The 16,874-nt window shown below is 39.6% G+C and overlaps 1 protein-coding gene across 5 annotated transcripts in view; it reads right to left on the bottom strand.

Moving 5' to 3' along the window:
* Positions 1-16,874, bottom strand: part of CDH8 (cadherin 8) — a 1,308,359-nt gene that overhangs the window by 157,571 nt on the left and 1,133,914 nt on the right. For all 5 annotated transcript variants that reach the window (XM_081511605.1, XM_081511603.1, XM_081511604.1 and 2 more), the window contains 2 exons: positions 6,563-6,730; positions 2,887-3,074 (listed from right to left, as the gene is read on the bottom strand). In XM_081511605.1, the coding sequence (XP_081367731.1) occupies positions 2,887-3,074; positions 6,563-6,730 (356 nt within the window). The remainder of the gene's footprint in view (positions 1-2,886; positions 3,075-6,562; positions 6,731-16,874) is intronic.

The following is a 16,874-nucleotide window of genomic DNA, read 5'->3' as shown; positions in this document are numbered from 1 at the left end:
TCATTAACCAAGGAAAATGTGGCCCTGGGTTATTCAATAATTGACTCAAGTATAATTATACTGTACTCTATTTCAAACATGAGTTTTTAAACAGTTTGCAACTTTTACTACTGAGCTCCATCCAAGTCAAAATGAAGCATTGCTCAGCAGAGATAAAATAGATGCAACCAATTATTTCCTCAAAATTGATTTTTAAAATTGATTTTGTATTTTATAGTATATCCAGAAAATTCCAGGTTCTCGTTGTCAAGACCTCCCCAATGGGGGATTTCAAGAGCATGACCATGGGGAGCAGATCCCTGTGTAACACGAGAGAGAGAGTCAGATAGTAAGCTCGGAGGCATGTCAACATATTGCTGATCAAGACAGAGGGCAGAACTATTGGCTCCTGACAGTGTGACCAATCATATGTCTTCCAATTCATGAATCAGCAAATCTGTTTTAAAATTAATTTCTACTACTTCACAACTGGTTCCAAATAGGAAAAGGAGCATGTCAAGGCTGTATATTGTCACCCTGCTTATTTAACTTGTATGCAGAGTACATCATGAGAAACGCTGGGCTGGAAGAAGCACAAGCTGGAATCAAGATTGCCAGGAGAAATATCAATAACCTCAGATATGCAGATGACACCACCCTTATGGTAGAAAGTGAAGAGGAAATAAAAAGCCTCTTGATGAAAGTGAAAGAGGAGAGTGAAAAAGTTGGCTTAAAGCTCAACATTCAGAAAACTAAGATCTGGTCCATTACTTCATGGGAAATAGATGGGGAAACAGTGGAAACAGTGTCAGACTTTATTTTTTGGGGCTCCAAAATCACTGCAGATGGTGATTGCAGCCATGAGATTAAAAGACGCTTACTCCTTGGAAGGAAAGTTATGACCAATCTAGATAGCATATTAAAAAGCAGAGACATTACTTTGCCAACAAAGGTCTGTCTAGTCAAGGCTATGGTTTTTACAGTAGTCATGTATGTGAGGATGTGAGAGTTGGACTATAAAGAAAGCTGAGTGCAGAAGAATTGATGCTTTTGAACTGTGGTGTTGGAGAAGACTCTTGAGAGTCCCTTTGACTGCAAGGAGATCCAACCAGCGCATCCTAGAGGAGATCAGTCCTGGGTGTTCATTGGAAGGACTGATATATTGAAGCTGAAACTCCAATACTTTGGCCACCCGATGCGAAGAGTTGACTCAATGGAAAAGACCGTGATGCTGGGAAGGATTGGGGGCAGGAGGAGAAGGGGACGACAGAGGATGAGATGGTTGGATGGCATCACCGACTCGATGGACATGAGTTTGGGTAGACTCCGGGAGTTGGTGATGGACAGGGAGGCCTGGCGTGCTGCGATTCACGGGCTCGCAAAGAGTCGGACATGACTGAGCGACTGAACTGAACTGAACTGAACTGCACAACAAACATGCAGTACAATGCTGAGCAAACTACTCGTTATGAGGATAAAGGGGCGTTTTCCTTTGCAAATGCCCGTATCCGTAAAATACTGAACTGTGCTCTACACATTTTTTTTTTTAAAGAAATGTGTCATGATGAGAAATAAATATGGAAAATGTACAGAATTTTTCACATTTACCATACATACATACACATACACAAATGGTTGTGAGCAAAAGCAATCACAGGTCGCCATATATTCTTTGTACTATTTATGGAGATATTTCTTTCTTCAGTGGTAGCCCCAGATGCGTGCATGCTAAGTCGCTTCAGTCCTGTCTGACTGTTTGTGACCCTATGGATGTAGCCCACCAGGCTCCTCTATCCATGGGATTCTCCAGACAAGAATAGTGGAGTGGGTTTCCATGCCCTCCTCCAGGGGATCTTCCCAACCCAGGGATCAAACCCATGTCTCTTACATCTCTTACATTGGCAGGCAGTTTCTTTACCACTAACACCACCTGAGAAGTCCAGCCTCACACCCAGGAACAAAACAAAGCTGAGCTTCGCTGACCTCATTGCTTGGACATTTGATCACAACTTGGAGTATCTTATGTTAGTGAGGTGGGCCCTGTCCTTTCAGGGCTAGAACGAGCCAGAATAACAGGCTGACTAGTTTGTCTGTCTTTGAGTTTCCCTAAAAGCAGAGACTGCAATGAAGACCTAGGGAACCTTCAATGCATGTTTTAGAACTATTCCAGGAAGCAGGAATACAGAAATGGGGGGTGGGGAATTCTATAAAAAAGGCATTGAATTTGCCACCTCTGTGGGCTAATGAGGATCCGCCCCCCTCGCCCCCCACTGAAAAACCTCTGAGGAGCCACAGACAATCTGCCTCCGGATAATTTCTTCCAAGGAAATTGTCCACAAGTCTTTGTCCTCATTGCTTGAAGGCTGCCTTCAGTGTTGACTTTCCTACATAGCTGGAGGCTCTGGACAAGAACTGAGCAAGTTCTTGCAACTCGTGGAAAAACACTGAGGCACCGACAGGAGAGAAATGACGGATGCGACGGCAGGCTAGCACCACCATGGTCACCGCTTACTGAGCTTTCGCTGAGATATAAAGTAGGACCAAGAGATAGGATGTGAGAAAAGGACTCTTACATTTTCTTCTTATTTCTTCCAACATTATTTATTATTCATTTATCTGACTATGCCTGGACTTGGGTGTGGCACGTGGCGTGTGGGTTGCAGCATGTAGGATCTAGTTCCCTGCCCAGGTATCTAACCTGGGCACCCTGCATTAGGAGCATGGAATCGTAGCCCCTGGGCCACCAGGGAGGTCCCAGGACTCTTACTTTTTCATAGCTAAAGAAGGCAAACCTCCTTTCCTTCTAAGGTTATATCAGGAAGTCCACCAACCCCCTACCATCTTCAATGCTCACGTTTCAAAGAGGTACTAATATTTTGAAGATGAGCAAAACCTTCCTGAGCTTACCTTTCTCAGTCTTATAATGCCATCCTGGGCCTGGGCATCAGAAGTGATCTCAAAGAGTGCTGTTCCATCTCCATCAATGATGTCATATGACGACTGTGCATTCTCACCGATATCCTGATCATTGGCCTTCACCCTTCCTATGGCAGTGCCAAGAACCACATCTTCTGGTACCGAGAAGTGATACAGACCTTAGGAAAGAGGAGAGACCCTGAGCACTGCATATGTTCCATTCATTCATTCATTTAGCAAATACTTATTGGGCACCTTTCTTGTTCGAGGTACCTGTGTACAGATGTGACCAATATAGTGATGGGGAAGGCAAAAACATCCTTTTCACTGTGGAACATACAACCTTTTAAATGAGTCAGAGACAAGTAGTTCCCAGAAAAAGCAGTGATCTCTCTTTGAAACTCTTCTGAGTTATGGGACTTACTCAACCATATGTTTACCAAGTATGTATTTGGAGCGGAGTTATATCAGGATATTAGTGAGTCTACATGAATGCTCTTTCCCATTTGCTGTATAATCACACTGGCTGCCCTTGGGGATATTCACTGTTGCCCAACATAAAATATTAAGCTAATTTCGGCACAGATAGATGCAATGTGTAACACACTGAAAGTCACTTTTGAAGTTACCTTTATATTTACAGACTTGTAGACCATTTTTGATAAAATCCAATTACCAAGCTTCTGCTATGCCCTGCAGCAAGCTGTTCAGACACATGAAACACTCCCCTTGTTACTAAAGTCCTCCTTGCTCTGAAGACCAAAAATCCTACCTTCAAAACTCTCTAGGCAAAAATACAATTACAGTGTGTGTGCCTTCTCCTAGGGGGAGGCAGGACAATGTGTCTAATTAGTGATATCAGTCCCTTTTTTATTCAGATCACTTTGGCTGTTGCACTGGTGCAGCTCGCTTTCATTGGTGTAGGGGAAGCTGCTGGTACCCCAAGCCCTAACTCTGGTCATTACCACTTCAGTCACTCCTGTCTTCCAGCCAACAGCAAACTTCGGAGGGTTTCCTTTGGCCTTCAGAACCCATTTTGCCCATTGCCTGTCAGGCTAGAACTCTCAGAAAATCAATACCCCTCAAAGACTCACACAACTTACTAGATAAAATCCCTGGCTCCGTCACCTCTCTGGCAGGATAATCTTAAGCTTGTTCTTTCCTTTCGTTTATTTACAGGGTGCCAGGGCATCCCCAAGGGGATGAAGCTCCAGTTTCTCCAGCGGCAGCTGGCTTGAGAATACACAGCATTGGCTTTCCAGCCTCCTCTCCCTCACATTCCCACCTCCGAACTGGCCTTCCTTGGGATCATCTCCGAGATAAACCACTTATAATCAAATTCTTGTCTCAGTGCCTGTTTCTGGGGAAGCCAAATCCAGACAAGCAGGAAGTTGTAGTCCCCATGTAACGAGAACAAGGGGAAATAAACATTCACTGGAACATAAACCCAAAAGGAAAAATTAAATCTAGAGAACGTTACCTGAGTCTAGTTTGAACTCAGTCATTGAGTCCCTTGGATAAACTAAGGCCTCATTGTACCCAGTATAAAAGGATAACTTCATATGATGGGAAAAATTTTCTAATGGTAGTGGCACACTTTTATCTAACGATGGAATTAAAATGCCTCTTAAAATCATAATATTATGGGACTAGGGAACAAAACAGTTTTTTCATAAGGTAGGCACCAAAAACCATCATGTCAGGCACAAGTCTCCCACTCCCCCCATAATCAGTAATGATTCCATTTCCTTCCAACTTTATATTTCAGGTAAGGTCTTGTGATGATTCCTCGAGGCATGCTTATTAGGTAAATAAGACAGCAAGGGGCCTCACCTTACTGCCAGCCCTGCAACAAGAGGCTTTGAGAAATCAAGCCAGTGAAACATTTCATTATCCACTGTTATTCTTCCTACTCTCATCATCTCTTTCAGTGTGATCATAGTTAATCATTATTACTTCTAAGAGAAGAAACACTTTTGAAACTCATAGGCTACTGCTCAATTGAAACAATAATTTTCTGAGAAAGAGGAGCTGCATGCTAGTGTATTAACTATAATGGCAACTGAAAAGAGAATAAAAGAATTGGGGGAAAGATGCAAGAGACAGTGTTTTTAATTTCAGTCATTTCGGCTTAAAAGGGTTGCATTGTTGTCTGATTTATGAATGGCCAGATGTGGAGATTCTCAAATGCTTAATGAAATGCAGTATTTCCTGTTCTTTCTACCTTGGCATTTTTGCAGAGAATTTTTCCAAAGCACCTCAAATGTGTCATTTCCAAGCCCCGTCTCTGTCTTTCCCTCTCTCACTCTCCTTCTCCCTCATCTGGCTTTTCTCCCTATCTTCAGAAACTGTGGTTTTCCTAAAGTATTTCCTATCCTAGCAAAGAGCACCAGCAGGCAGCTGATCTCTCATGTCAGGAAGAGGGTAAACTGCATCCTCGACTGAAAGTGCAGTCTACCCTTAGATTGTTGTTACCATTAGCCCTCAAACATCTATCACTTCTCTCCACGACCACATGATCGACCCTGCTTGCCAGGGCTTTCATCACCTTTTATGTGAATGATTTCTAGCATCCCTATCCTGGCTGCAGTGTGGAAAAGACCCTGGAAGAAGGCCAGATTCCATTTTCTCTGATTTCCTTAAAATCAAATCCTATTATTCAACCTACAACTTAAAATATTTCAATGACTTCCTAGCGATATTAGGATAAAGATCATGGTACTTATGGCCTACAGATCCAAGGAGGACTGACTCCCTGCCTAACCTAGCTCTCCATACTGCGCTCCAGCTGTAGTGGAATTTTTTCAGTTCTCATTCAGGGCCGTACACCCTTCTTCACAGGACTTTTGGGCATCCATTTCCTCTAGCTGCAATGTCCATCCTCCCTTTCATGGTTTCACTTCATTCCAGCTAATTCCTACTCATCATTCATTTCTCTCAATTTAAGACTCTCCATGTCAGAAAGCCCTTCCTAAATCATCTCTCTAATAGCAGATCCCTTGCCAAAATGCACAGAAGGAAAGGTTTCTATGAGAGTACAGGAAAGTTGGCAAATAATGATCGTCTTCCTGATTCACTGATGGTGGCTGCCTCGATCGCTGTTGAGAGGTTTAGGAGGCCAAGCACAGCTTTCACAGGGACTGGGAGAGTCGGTGATCACTGATGTCCCGCCAGCCACTGGAAGGAGGAGTGTATATTTTGCAGCAAGTGTACTGTATATCTGCCTTCTCCACCTCAGGCTCTAGAGATTTAGTTTCTTTTATAGAACAAGTGGGACTATTGATAGAGCAATACCTGAGGTGCGTTTCCATCATTCTCTCCAGTTTTCTTCACGGGACATACCCTGGACTAGAGAAAGAAGCACAAATCTTTGCAGCCCGGCTTTCTGGTTCTAATACTCAGCTGTGATATTTACTTTATGTCGAATATTCAAAAATGTTCTTATATATGCTTTGAAATCTGTAAAGTGAGGATACATCTAGTACCCAAATGATAGGAGCACTGGTAGTTTCCTATATACATGGACTTACCCTACCTTGCACATCAGAGGCACTCAGTGATTGCTGTCAGTTTTTTAAATCACTTAAAATTAGATTCAATCACTTAAAAATAGATTCAAATGAAAACATCATACAGAGATGCTCTGCAACACGGGGAATTCACTTACTCTGGGCAAATTTTGGAGGATTGTCGTTCACGTCAGTGAGGGTCACTGTAAGCGTTGTGGTGCCAGACAGGCCCCCCGAGTGTCCCCCCATGTCTTTGGCTTGGATAACGACCAGGTACTCCTCCTTGGCTTCTCTGTCCATATTGGGAAGGGCAGTTTTTATAATTGCTGAGGGGAAGAAAATGGGAGAGTGACTTTCAGACAGCTCATTCAAAAATTAATGTGTGAATCACACACACACACACACACACACACACGTGCACATAACTCATGCACACATACAGAAACACATGCATATACATCAGATCCCCACTCAGATAATTTTCTGTTTTCTTTTGACATTTAGCTGGTGTGAATCTCTGATGCCAACACTGAGAAAGACTGTAGTCATAGACATTAGTGGATTACTTGCAAAAGTACATTTTATAATGTATAAAAAAACGAACTTATAAAAATGTACATCAGAAAGTAAGTTGAATGGCATACTCTTGCCTACCAAATTAAAGCATAAATCATAACATAGCTTCATCTACCCAGGAAAACCCTGGAAGTGAAAGAATCCTTCAATTTATCACAGACTCCAATTCCCCTACAAAAGAAGTAAATACACAAATAGCTGGAAGGCTCCGAGGTCAAAGATAAATTATTCTAAGGCTCACAAATACATCAGAGAGATGAAAGAAATAAATGCATTATGAGAATCAACTCAGATGAATAAAATGCCAATCAGAATTAATCTAGGCAAGTGTCTAAGTCCAGGCATTGTTCAACTACATTTATATTTTAATTGTTTAGTTACATCATGACTACTGTAAAAGTAATAAATATTTTATAGAAACAGGAAGATAGAGAAAATAGAAAAGCGGGTAAACACAAATCATGTAAATAATGTAGTATCAGTTCTAACATGTGAAGTGTTTTTTTCTGATATATTTTCAGAGTTTTATCTTTCTGCTTCTTTGTATATTTCACTAGTCATTTAATATTCTTGTTAATGATTCAAAGATCGGTGTAGGTACTCCTGAAGTTATTTTGAAAAATGTTTATTTTGCCCTCTCCCTACCCTCCCTCCTTACCCTCCATACCTCTTTTCATAGATAAATATTGCTAGCCTTTTGATATGTTTATTTTCACATATATATGCATACAAATGTGCAAATGTACATATGAACATTTAACCACAAATGTGATCACAGTATAGTCATTGTTCTGAGGCTTTCTCTTTTCACACAGCGGATATTTTTGAGATCTTGTCAATGGTTAGAGGCCCAACTCATTACTTCTCATAGCTGTATAATTCTTCATTAATTAATGTACAATGAGTAACGCAGGCATTCCCATAATAACGGATATTGCTATTTTCCTGTGTCCTGCACTTTTAGTTAACTCGGTCATAAGATCCCCTGCCGCCATATTGCTAAAGGCTCATGATAAAAATGTTTGTGACTAGCTCAGAATATTCCTGTTGAGTAAATGAGTTACATCTCAGGACCAAGTGAAAAAAAATTCTCTGAATTAAAGACAGTTTGCCTCTCACTTCTAACCTCAGGGACATCATACATGTTCAATTCAAGGTAAGGATGTCTGAAGTTGTAATTCTGTTCTTCTGGACTCATATGCTCTAATTAAATCATCTATCTGTAAAAGGTTTGCAAGGAGTTCAAGTCCCTGAATCATTCAAGTAGCAGCTGAGGAATGAGAGTGTCCAGGGAAATCTAATCCATTCAGGCAATGAGGAGGCTCTGGGAAAAGATTTGAGTTCTTCTGCATTTTATTCGACTTTGAAACCACCTTTATATCAAAGTCTGCCATTCAGGGAGCACTCAGATGGATAGCCCTGCCTATTTGGAAATATGGATAGTAACATAATGATATCTTTCAATACGAAAATTTGTTTCAGGACTTGACCATATCTTAATATATTAATAATTCAATAGGTCATACGTTTATGTTTATAAACAAAACCTGAAAGGAGAAAAATTAGAAATACAACAACCAATCCAGTTTGGATCACTGCAAGGCATTGCTGAGGGGAAAACAAACATCTAGGCAAAAGACAGTAAGAACAACAACAAGGAAATCTTATCATTGGCATGAGAAGATGCCAATGTGGCTACTCTGCTATGGATGCATATTTTCGTGACTCAGAATATCCTGAGTCTGGGCCCAATCCCAGTAAGAAGGATTATAAAATGGTTTTACTCCATGATAGTTACGGGAGTAACTTGTAGCTTGTAAAGTTTAGGTACCATCAGAGTTTAAGGTCATCATGAATTAAAGCCAGCCACTGGACTTTGGAATGTGATGTATAGTTTCCACTAATCAGAGAAAAGGGATGTAATCCCTCAAGGAAGACAGCAACTTTTTTCAAATAAGTTGATGGATTGAGGTCTACACATTAATCCTCTCAGTTTACCCCAGTGAAAGAATTTTTACAACTCGCTCAGAGACTGAGAAGATCAGTGTGTATTATTCTCATCATTTTTAAAAATATATCATTAGAGTATAAGTTAAAAAAAAAGACTCATGTCTCTCAGACACCTGGAATTAAAATAGTGTTGATGCTCAGTTGATATTAGTGTACCTAGGTCAATGTCTTTGAGTTGTATCAGAATGTGAGTGAAGCATCATGATGGATGGCCTTGCTTTAAAGGGACAAGAAGGGTTCCCTGGGTTTCCACTTATTACAAAAATGTTGATGTCCTCCACCATCAAGGTATACAGCTTCATACTATCTATGATGCACATCTATTGACAAGTTAGAGGTCCCTTATAAGTGCTCTCTCCTATTGAAGTGAAGCAAGTTCGGTTTCTCACGTCACCCTCACATTTACTAGCTTTGTGACCGTGAACAAATTAGTAAACTCTCGGGATCACCTGTCCTGTTAAATGGACATAACAACCAGCTATGCATTAAGGGGATTCTAAGACTATGAGAGATAAATCACACAAGTTCTTGTCACACAGTAGTTTCCCTTCACCCTTTGGCTTCCTAATCAGAATTTATTCCTTTAATCAATTTTTACTGGAGTATAATTGTTTCACAATGTTGTGTTAATTTCTGCTGTACAGCAAAGTGAATCAGCTACACAGATACATACATCTCCTCTCTTTTGGATTTCCTTCCCATTAAGTCATCACAGAGCACTGAGTAGAGTTCCCTGTGCTACACATTAGGTCCTCACTAGTTAGTCATGTCTGGACCTAGAGACTGTCAAACAGAGTGAAGTAAGTCAGAAAGAGAAAAACAAACATCATATATTAACCCATACATATGGAATCTAGGGGAAAAGGTAAAGATGATCTTAATGTGAAGCAGAAATAGAGACACAGATGTAGAGAACAAATGAATGGACACGGCAGGGGGGAAGAAGGGGGGTGAATTGGAGATTGGGGTTAATATATACACACCACACAACATCTATTCAATGCTTATCTGGATAGTGGTTAGTGTGCTGAACATTTCCCAGCTGCTCTTCCAGATCCAGTCTCCAGCACTGTCTACCTGTTCTTGGCATGGGAGAGTGACCACTCTGGAATGGATGCACTTACTTGCTGGCTTCGTGTTGGACTCCAGCAACGTACATTACCCAAGGAGATATGGAGACTGGAGAAGGGTGAGGTTCTAAACTACACAGTACCTCAATCACATGCTTGGGCACCTACAGTTATTATCTTGGGATATTGTTAGAGCAAAACTCTAGCGTCCATGAGCAGCTTCCTTCCCTCAACCCTTCAGATCTAGGAATGATATTAGCACTTCTGCTCCTGGCCTTGGGGGCCTCCCTACCCCTTGGTAGCTCTCAATCTGACCATACTTTTCTCAGTACTTCTCTCATTCAACTCTCCTGAATCACCCAACTCATACCAGGCCCTAAAAAAATACGGTTAAGATACTGTTCTTTACCCAAGTGCCAAACATGTTTCCACTGTGTCATTCTTACAGACATCTACAGGTCAAAAGTACATCAATGTAATTACAAATTGCCATCCAAAAGACTGCTCCTTGAGACAGCAAGACAGGCATTCGTTTCCTTATCTGTAACGTGAGAACACCTATTCAGAGAAGTGAGTTGCTCACGATGACCCATCTGGGAGGCGGCACACCTGGGAGTTTTCACACCTTCTTTTCTTGTACAACATTGGGAGCAGGTTTCTTGATGTGCTAAGGTAAGCAGGGAGTCTCCAGTGTCCTTAGGGCCTGCCACACGCTTAATTGGCTTCAGTACAAACAGTGTAATGAACAGGGTTTGTTTTGCCTAAGCCTACTGCCTCCAGCCTCAACCTTACGACAAGCAGCAACTCATTAGAAAATCTAAGACAATTTCTGGAACATTTCTCCAGCTAATTTGTGACCATAAAGACACAAGGATAAGAAAAACCACAAGTGTCCTTGGTCCTTCTATTTTTCTCCTTGTGGTGGGTCGTATCTACACACGTTACTTAATTTTTTCTATTTCTATTCAAAAAGCAGATCATTCCAGGTGCATAGATACAGCAAGGTGTTAAAAGAAAAAATACCCTCTACAATAGAAGCTTACAAACTGTCTTAAACATTTGTTCCTTCTGCTACTTCTCCCCTGAACTGTTTGCTTTGGTGCATATATTCTCCCAAGTATTAGTAGCTTTAAGCTGTTTCTTTTATAGACAAGAGAGAGGACTTCTATACTTTAAAAATTGCTTGGTATTAACTATCACCAGGGTCTTCCCTGGTGGTCCAGCCACTAAGACTCCCTGCTCCCATTGCAGGGAGGCCCAAGTTCTATCTCGGGTCAGGGAACCAGATCCCTCGTGCCTCAGTTAAGAGTTTGCATGCAGCAACTAAAGATCCCACATGCCACAACTAAGACTCAGCACAACCAAATAAATAAATAAGGTAAATAAATATTTTGTAAAAATCACCAAACACAGAACAAAAAAATATAGTCATAAGTGATTTTTTCCTCTCCCATTTGAGAAGTCAGAACTTTGGAACTGTGAAGAATAAAAGTGACTGCAGTTCAGGTCAGTTGCTCAGTCATGTTCGACTATTTGCAACCCCATGGACTATGAAGCACACCAGGCTTCCCTGTCCATCACCAACTCTTGGAGTTTGCTCAAACTCATGTCTATCGAGTCAGAGATGCAATCCATCCATCTCATCCTCTGTCATCCCCTTCCCCTCCCGTCTTCAATCTTTCCCAACATCAGGGTCTTTTCCAAAGAGTCAGTTCTTCGCATCAGGTGTTCAAAATACTGGAGTTTCAACCTTAGCCTCAGTACTTCCAATGAATATTCAGGACTGATTTCCTTTAGGATGGACTGGCTTGATCTCCTTGCAGTCCAAGGGACTCTCAAGAGTCTTCTCCAACACCACAGTTCAAAAGCATCAATTCTTTGGCACTCAGCTTTCTTTATAGTCCAACTCTCACATTCATATATGACAACTGGAAAAACCACAGCTTTGACTAGATGGACCTTTGTCAGCAAAGTCATGTCTCTGCTTTTTAATATGCTGTCTAGGTTGGTCATAGCTTTTCTTCCAAGGAGTAAGCATCTTTTAATTTCATGGCTGCAGTCACCATCTGCAGTGATTTTGAAGCCCAAGAAAATAAAGTCTCTTGCTGTTTCCATTGTTTCCCCATCTATTTGCTATGAAGCAATGGGACCGGATGCCATGATCTTAGTTTTCTGAATGTTGAGTTTGAAGCCAACTTTTTCACTCTCCTCTTTCACTTTCAAGAGGCGCTTTAGTTCTACTTTGTTTTCTGCCATAAGGGTGGTGTCATCTGCGTACCTGAGGTTATTGATATTTCTCCTGGCAATCTTGTTTCCAGCTTGTGCTTCATCCAGCCTGGCATTTCGCATGATGTACTGGGCATATAATTAAATAAACAGTGTGATAATATACAGCTTTGATGTATTCCTTTCCCAATTTGGAACCAGTCTGTCGTTCCATGTCCAGTTCTAACTGTTGCTTCTTGACCAGTATATAGATTTCTCAGGAGAGAAGTAAGGTGGTCTGATATTCCCATCTCTTCAAGAATTTTCCACAATTTGTTGTGATCTACACAGTCAAAAGCTTTGGCATAGTCAATAAAGCAGAAGCAGATGTCTTCTGGAATTCTCTTGCTTTTTCTATGATCCAACACATGTTGGCAATTTGATCTCTGGTTCCTCTGCCTTTTCTAAATCCAGCGTGAACATCTGGAAGTTCACAATTCACATACTGTTGAACCCTGGCTTGGAGAATTTTGAGCATTACTTTGCTATCATGTGAGATGAGTGCAATTGTGTGGTAGTATGAACATTCTTTGGCATTGCCCTTCTTTGGGACTGGAATGAAAACTGACATTTTCCAGTCCTGTGGCCACTGCTGGCTACAATCCTCAATTAATTAAATGGCATTTTTATCCATTTTCAACTGTGATTGTTAAGAAGGCAGAGAAGAGATCCCTTTTTGCCAAAATTTAAATACCTTTTGATGGTACTCATGTTAAATTCCTTCCCTTCACCCAAGGAATAGATTGTGTTCCTCTTTTTCGAAGTAGGGATCAAGCAAAAGTAGTGTTCATGTCTCCCCGTGTAATTCCACTCCCGCATGCTCAGTGCTCAGTGATGTGTTCAGAAGCTTAAATACTATGCTTAAACTTCCATTACACCAAATTGGCAACAAATTGGAGTTTTCAATTAATTTTTTTTTTTTTTTTTTGGCAAGTAGTATGTTTTCTTCAGTAGTATGCTTTCTGCTTCACATTGTTAGTAAAACTCCTTAATGTAAGAATTTGGTAAGTAACCTCACAAAAAGAAAATCGATTTAGTTGTTCTAAGCATGGTAATTTTAGCATATGACTTGGAGTTGATACAATACAAACGGTTAAAACTTTTGTCTTTGCCTTTTGTGAATTTCCAGCTGAGGCATAGCTCTAGGGTTTAGACTTAGATGCCTTGACTCATTATCCTTGGGAAAAATCACAGAACTTCCTGGAATATGTTTTCTTCCCCTTGAAAATGGGAGGTTCTGACATTTGGAGTAGAATGCTCTGCATTTGATACCCTGGCCTGCTGGACCCTTGATCACATTAACTGCAGAGCTGACTCAGAAACAGGAATGCTAACACTTACATTCTGCCCTGGAACTCCATTTTGAAAATCTAATCTCATCAGAAAATTCAATTAATGAGAATAGTCCATTCTCTGTGAATTGAATTCAGTGGAGATTTTGAACCTGGCCCTGGGAGTGCGGTTGGAAAGATACAAGATTGTAGGTGAATGCCAGCAGGAGGATTAACATGGAAAAGAAGGAATCATCTTGTTCTGAAGCTGGCATTCACGACCCGACTCTGAATAGACTGATGTGGTTGATTCTTCCGTATTTAAAAGACGTAGTTTTTATCTTAACTCTATTCAATCAAATGGAGATTTCCCTAGTGCAGAAGTTGAAGAATTTAAATCCTTGCCTGGCCTAAGTTCTTCCCAAGTACTAAACAGCTGTTCCTTATGGTCTCATCATTCAGGGAGTACTTCTGATTAGAATTCAGTCATCTCAAAAATTTAAAACTTGAGTCTTTTTTTTTTCTTTCCATTGTCTTTGGTGTTATCATTTGAGAAGCATTTTGTACCCGTCACGAAGATTTCTTTTTATAATTTCTGTGATATCACCAGATTGAGAGGCTTCATGAGAAAGGCACGGAGATGCTGATTAAGTCCTTTGTCATTTTGAAGGCTGATTACTGTAATTCACTCTTTGCGGGTCTCCCAGATTGTGCTGCTCAAAGATTGCAGTTGATATAAAATGCTGTGCTAAACTCCCATTTGAATAAGACTTGTTGAACACATTATCCTAGTTATGAAACCACTAGCTTTGTTATTCCTCCAAACTCTTGCCAATATAACGTGCAATTATCATCTTACGAGCTGTGAAAAACTGTCTTTCAATTATGAGGTTAAGTGGGACAAATTCATCAGGGATCAATTCTTTTTTCGGGGGGGTCATACACTGCACCCATACTTTTCGCTACCTATGGAATTTGTACCACATGCTGCCAGTTATGAGGGGTGAAGAGTATACAACCAGAGACCCTACAATAGATGCCTGCCCTATCAGAGAACAGTAGCTTTGATACAATAACTTCAGTAATGCCAAGCCTGCACAGATATACTACAAAAGAGAAAGTAAGACATTAGAAAAGTGTTTATCCTCTATACAGCTCAGAAAAAACCTGCATTTACCTCTCCTTGTGACAAATAACTTTTGAATTAGACAGGTGATAGGCAGATAGGCAGATCAATAGATATGTAGATAGAATGGTCTGGATTTGGAGAAATGATTTCTCACATATTTCTGGTGCTTCTGCAAAATATAATAGAAAGCTAATGGGTTTAATGTATCAGGAATCAAAAGCTTGCTTAGATATTTTGACCTGGTATTTTTTAAAACTAAAAATATATTCCAAAAAATTATATATTTCCTTTCTTCTAACTCAAGTTTTTAGATTAGGATGTTCACTCTTATGTATAGTATTTTTAAATAGGCAAGTGATTTAAATATATAACAATGGGAAATAGTAACTTAGTGGTTAAGATGGTTGAGATCAAATGCATAAAATATTAAGCAGGTATTGTAAAAAAATTCTGTAGTAACACAAAACACTTCTAACAATTTTCAAATTTTATTTAAAAAATAAACTATGCCATGATTATTCTTGTACTTATATAACTGCTTATAACAATTTGGCAAAGAATATAAATGAAAGTAACTTCATGTGTTTTGTGAAGGTATTGGAGTTTCACCCTCAAACTTCCCAGCACTCTGTAATAGAAAGTAGAGGACTATATCTGTTAGACGATAGGCTCTGGGATTATATAGATGAGAATTTATTTCACTAGGAGGATTACCACCCATGTGATTTGGGGCAGGTCACTGAAATTTCCTTCAGCTCATCAATCTCATGTGTAAAATGTTATTAATTGCCAAATAAGAGTTTAGGTTGATATTATTATAGAGAGGTAAAATGTCAAATGCTTTACTTAATGCAATAGACATAGATCTATAGATATAAACACATAGAGATAAATGCAAATATATATTTTCAATAAATGTATACATATGCATGTATATGTGGGTGTGTATATATACATATACATACTTAGAGGTATGCATATTCATATACATATATCATATTTACATTTTATAAATATACACATATACATGCATATATATGTAAGTAAAATTTAGATATTAATTCAATGGTAATAATAAAGTAAGCCTGTTATTTTAAAGATTAGAAACAAAGATTATATTCAGCAGTGGTACTAGAACATCTCTCACAAACTTCAAAACGGTAATGCCTCCATAGTAACTTTCATGTAGCAAACGCAAATTATACTTTTTGCAAAGACATCTCTACGAGATTTGTACCCAAATTCATTTTGAAAAATATTACAACTTTACAAATATTAATAATTGTCATGTATCTGTGACTGGAGATGTTGAGAAACAGTTATAAGGTTACAGAGCCACTAAGTTTTGGAGAAGAATATCAAGATTCAAATCCAAGTCTTGCTGTCTTCAGGGTTCAAGGAAGACTCGAGGGCTATTCTGAACCTTGCCAAGAGTCACTTCTTAATGTGGTGCTGGTTTGCCAGAGGAAGGGCATAGCACTTCCTGAACACAAGCGAGGTGGGTTTATTTTGCAAATTAAATAAGCCAGGAGTTCTCATAATTTCTTTAGATCTGTACCCATTTCATAATTGACATTGTTAGTTATTAAATGTCTCAGTATAAATTTGCACTGCACTGTTCTAATATTTCAGATAATCCCATGATTATTCAAAAATGTGATGCTGATGAGCTGTGTATATTAGGAATACTTCGAGAATTGAATTAGTTAAGGATGAATTCATGAAAAAATTCTTTTGATCTGTATGCCTTATCAACAATGCTTTGGTTTTTCTATTTTTGAAGCTACATTGTTATTTACTTCTCCTGGGAAATGGACAGCTATGGCAGCTAAATTTTCCTACAGTAATCCATAGGAAAACTTAGTTCATTTGCCACAATTATAAGATGTATTAGCACATAAATATTCAGGATTTGAATGTGGCCCAGCAACTAGAAAGGTCGTGGGCAAGGTCACAGACTGTGGCTGAGCCAGGATCCAAATCTGGGCCTCTAGAATCTTAATTATGAATCATTAATAATACACTCTCCCTTGAAAAAAAAATATTAATCCATATAGTGCTAATAAAGTACTTATCCAACAGTATCCTCCTCTGCAAGCCTAGCATCTTAACGTGAGTCTGTTTGACAGACATAGCTTCTTCCATACAG

This window comes from Giraffa tippelskirchi, chromosome 7, assembly GCF_054371585.1.
Source record: "Giraffa tippelskirchi isolate mGirTip1 chromosome 7, T2T-mGirTip1v1.2.pri, whole genome shotgun sequence".
NCBI lineage: Eukaryota > Metazoa > Chordata > Mammalia > Artiodactyla > Giraffidae > Giraffa > Giraffa tippelskirchi.
The sequence above is the reverse complement of the archived record's forward strand: the minus strand, read 5'-3'. Positions and strand labels throughout refer to the sequence as shown.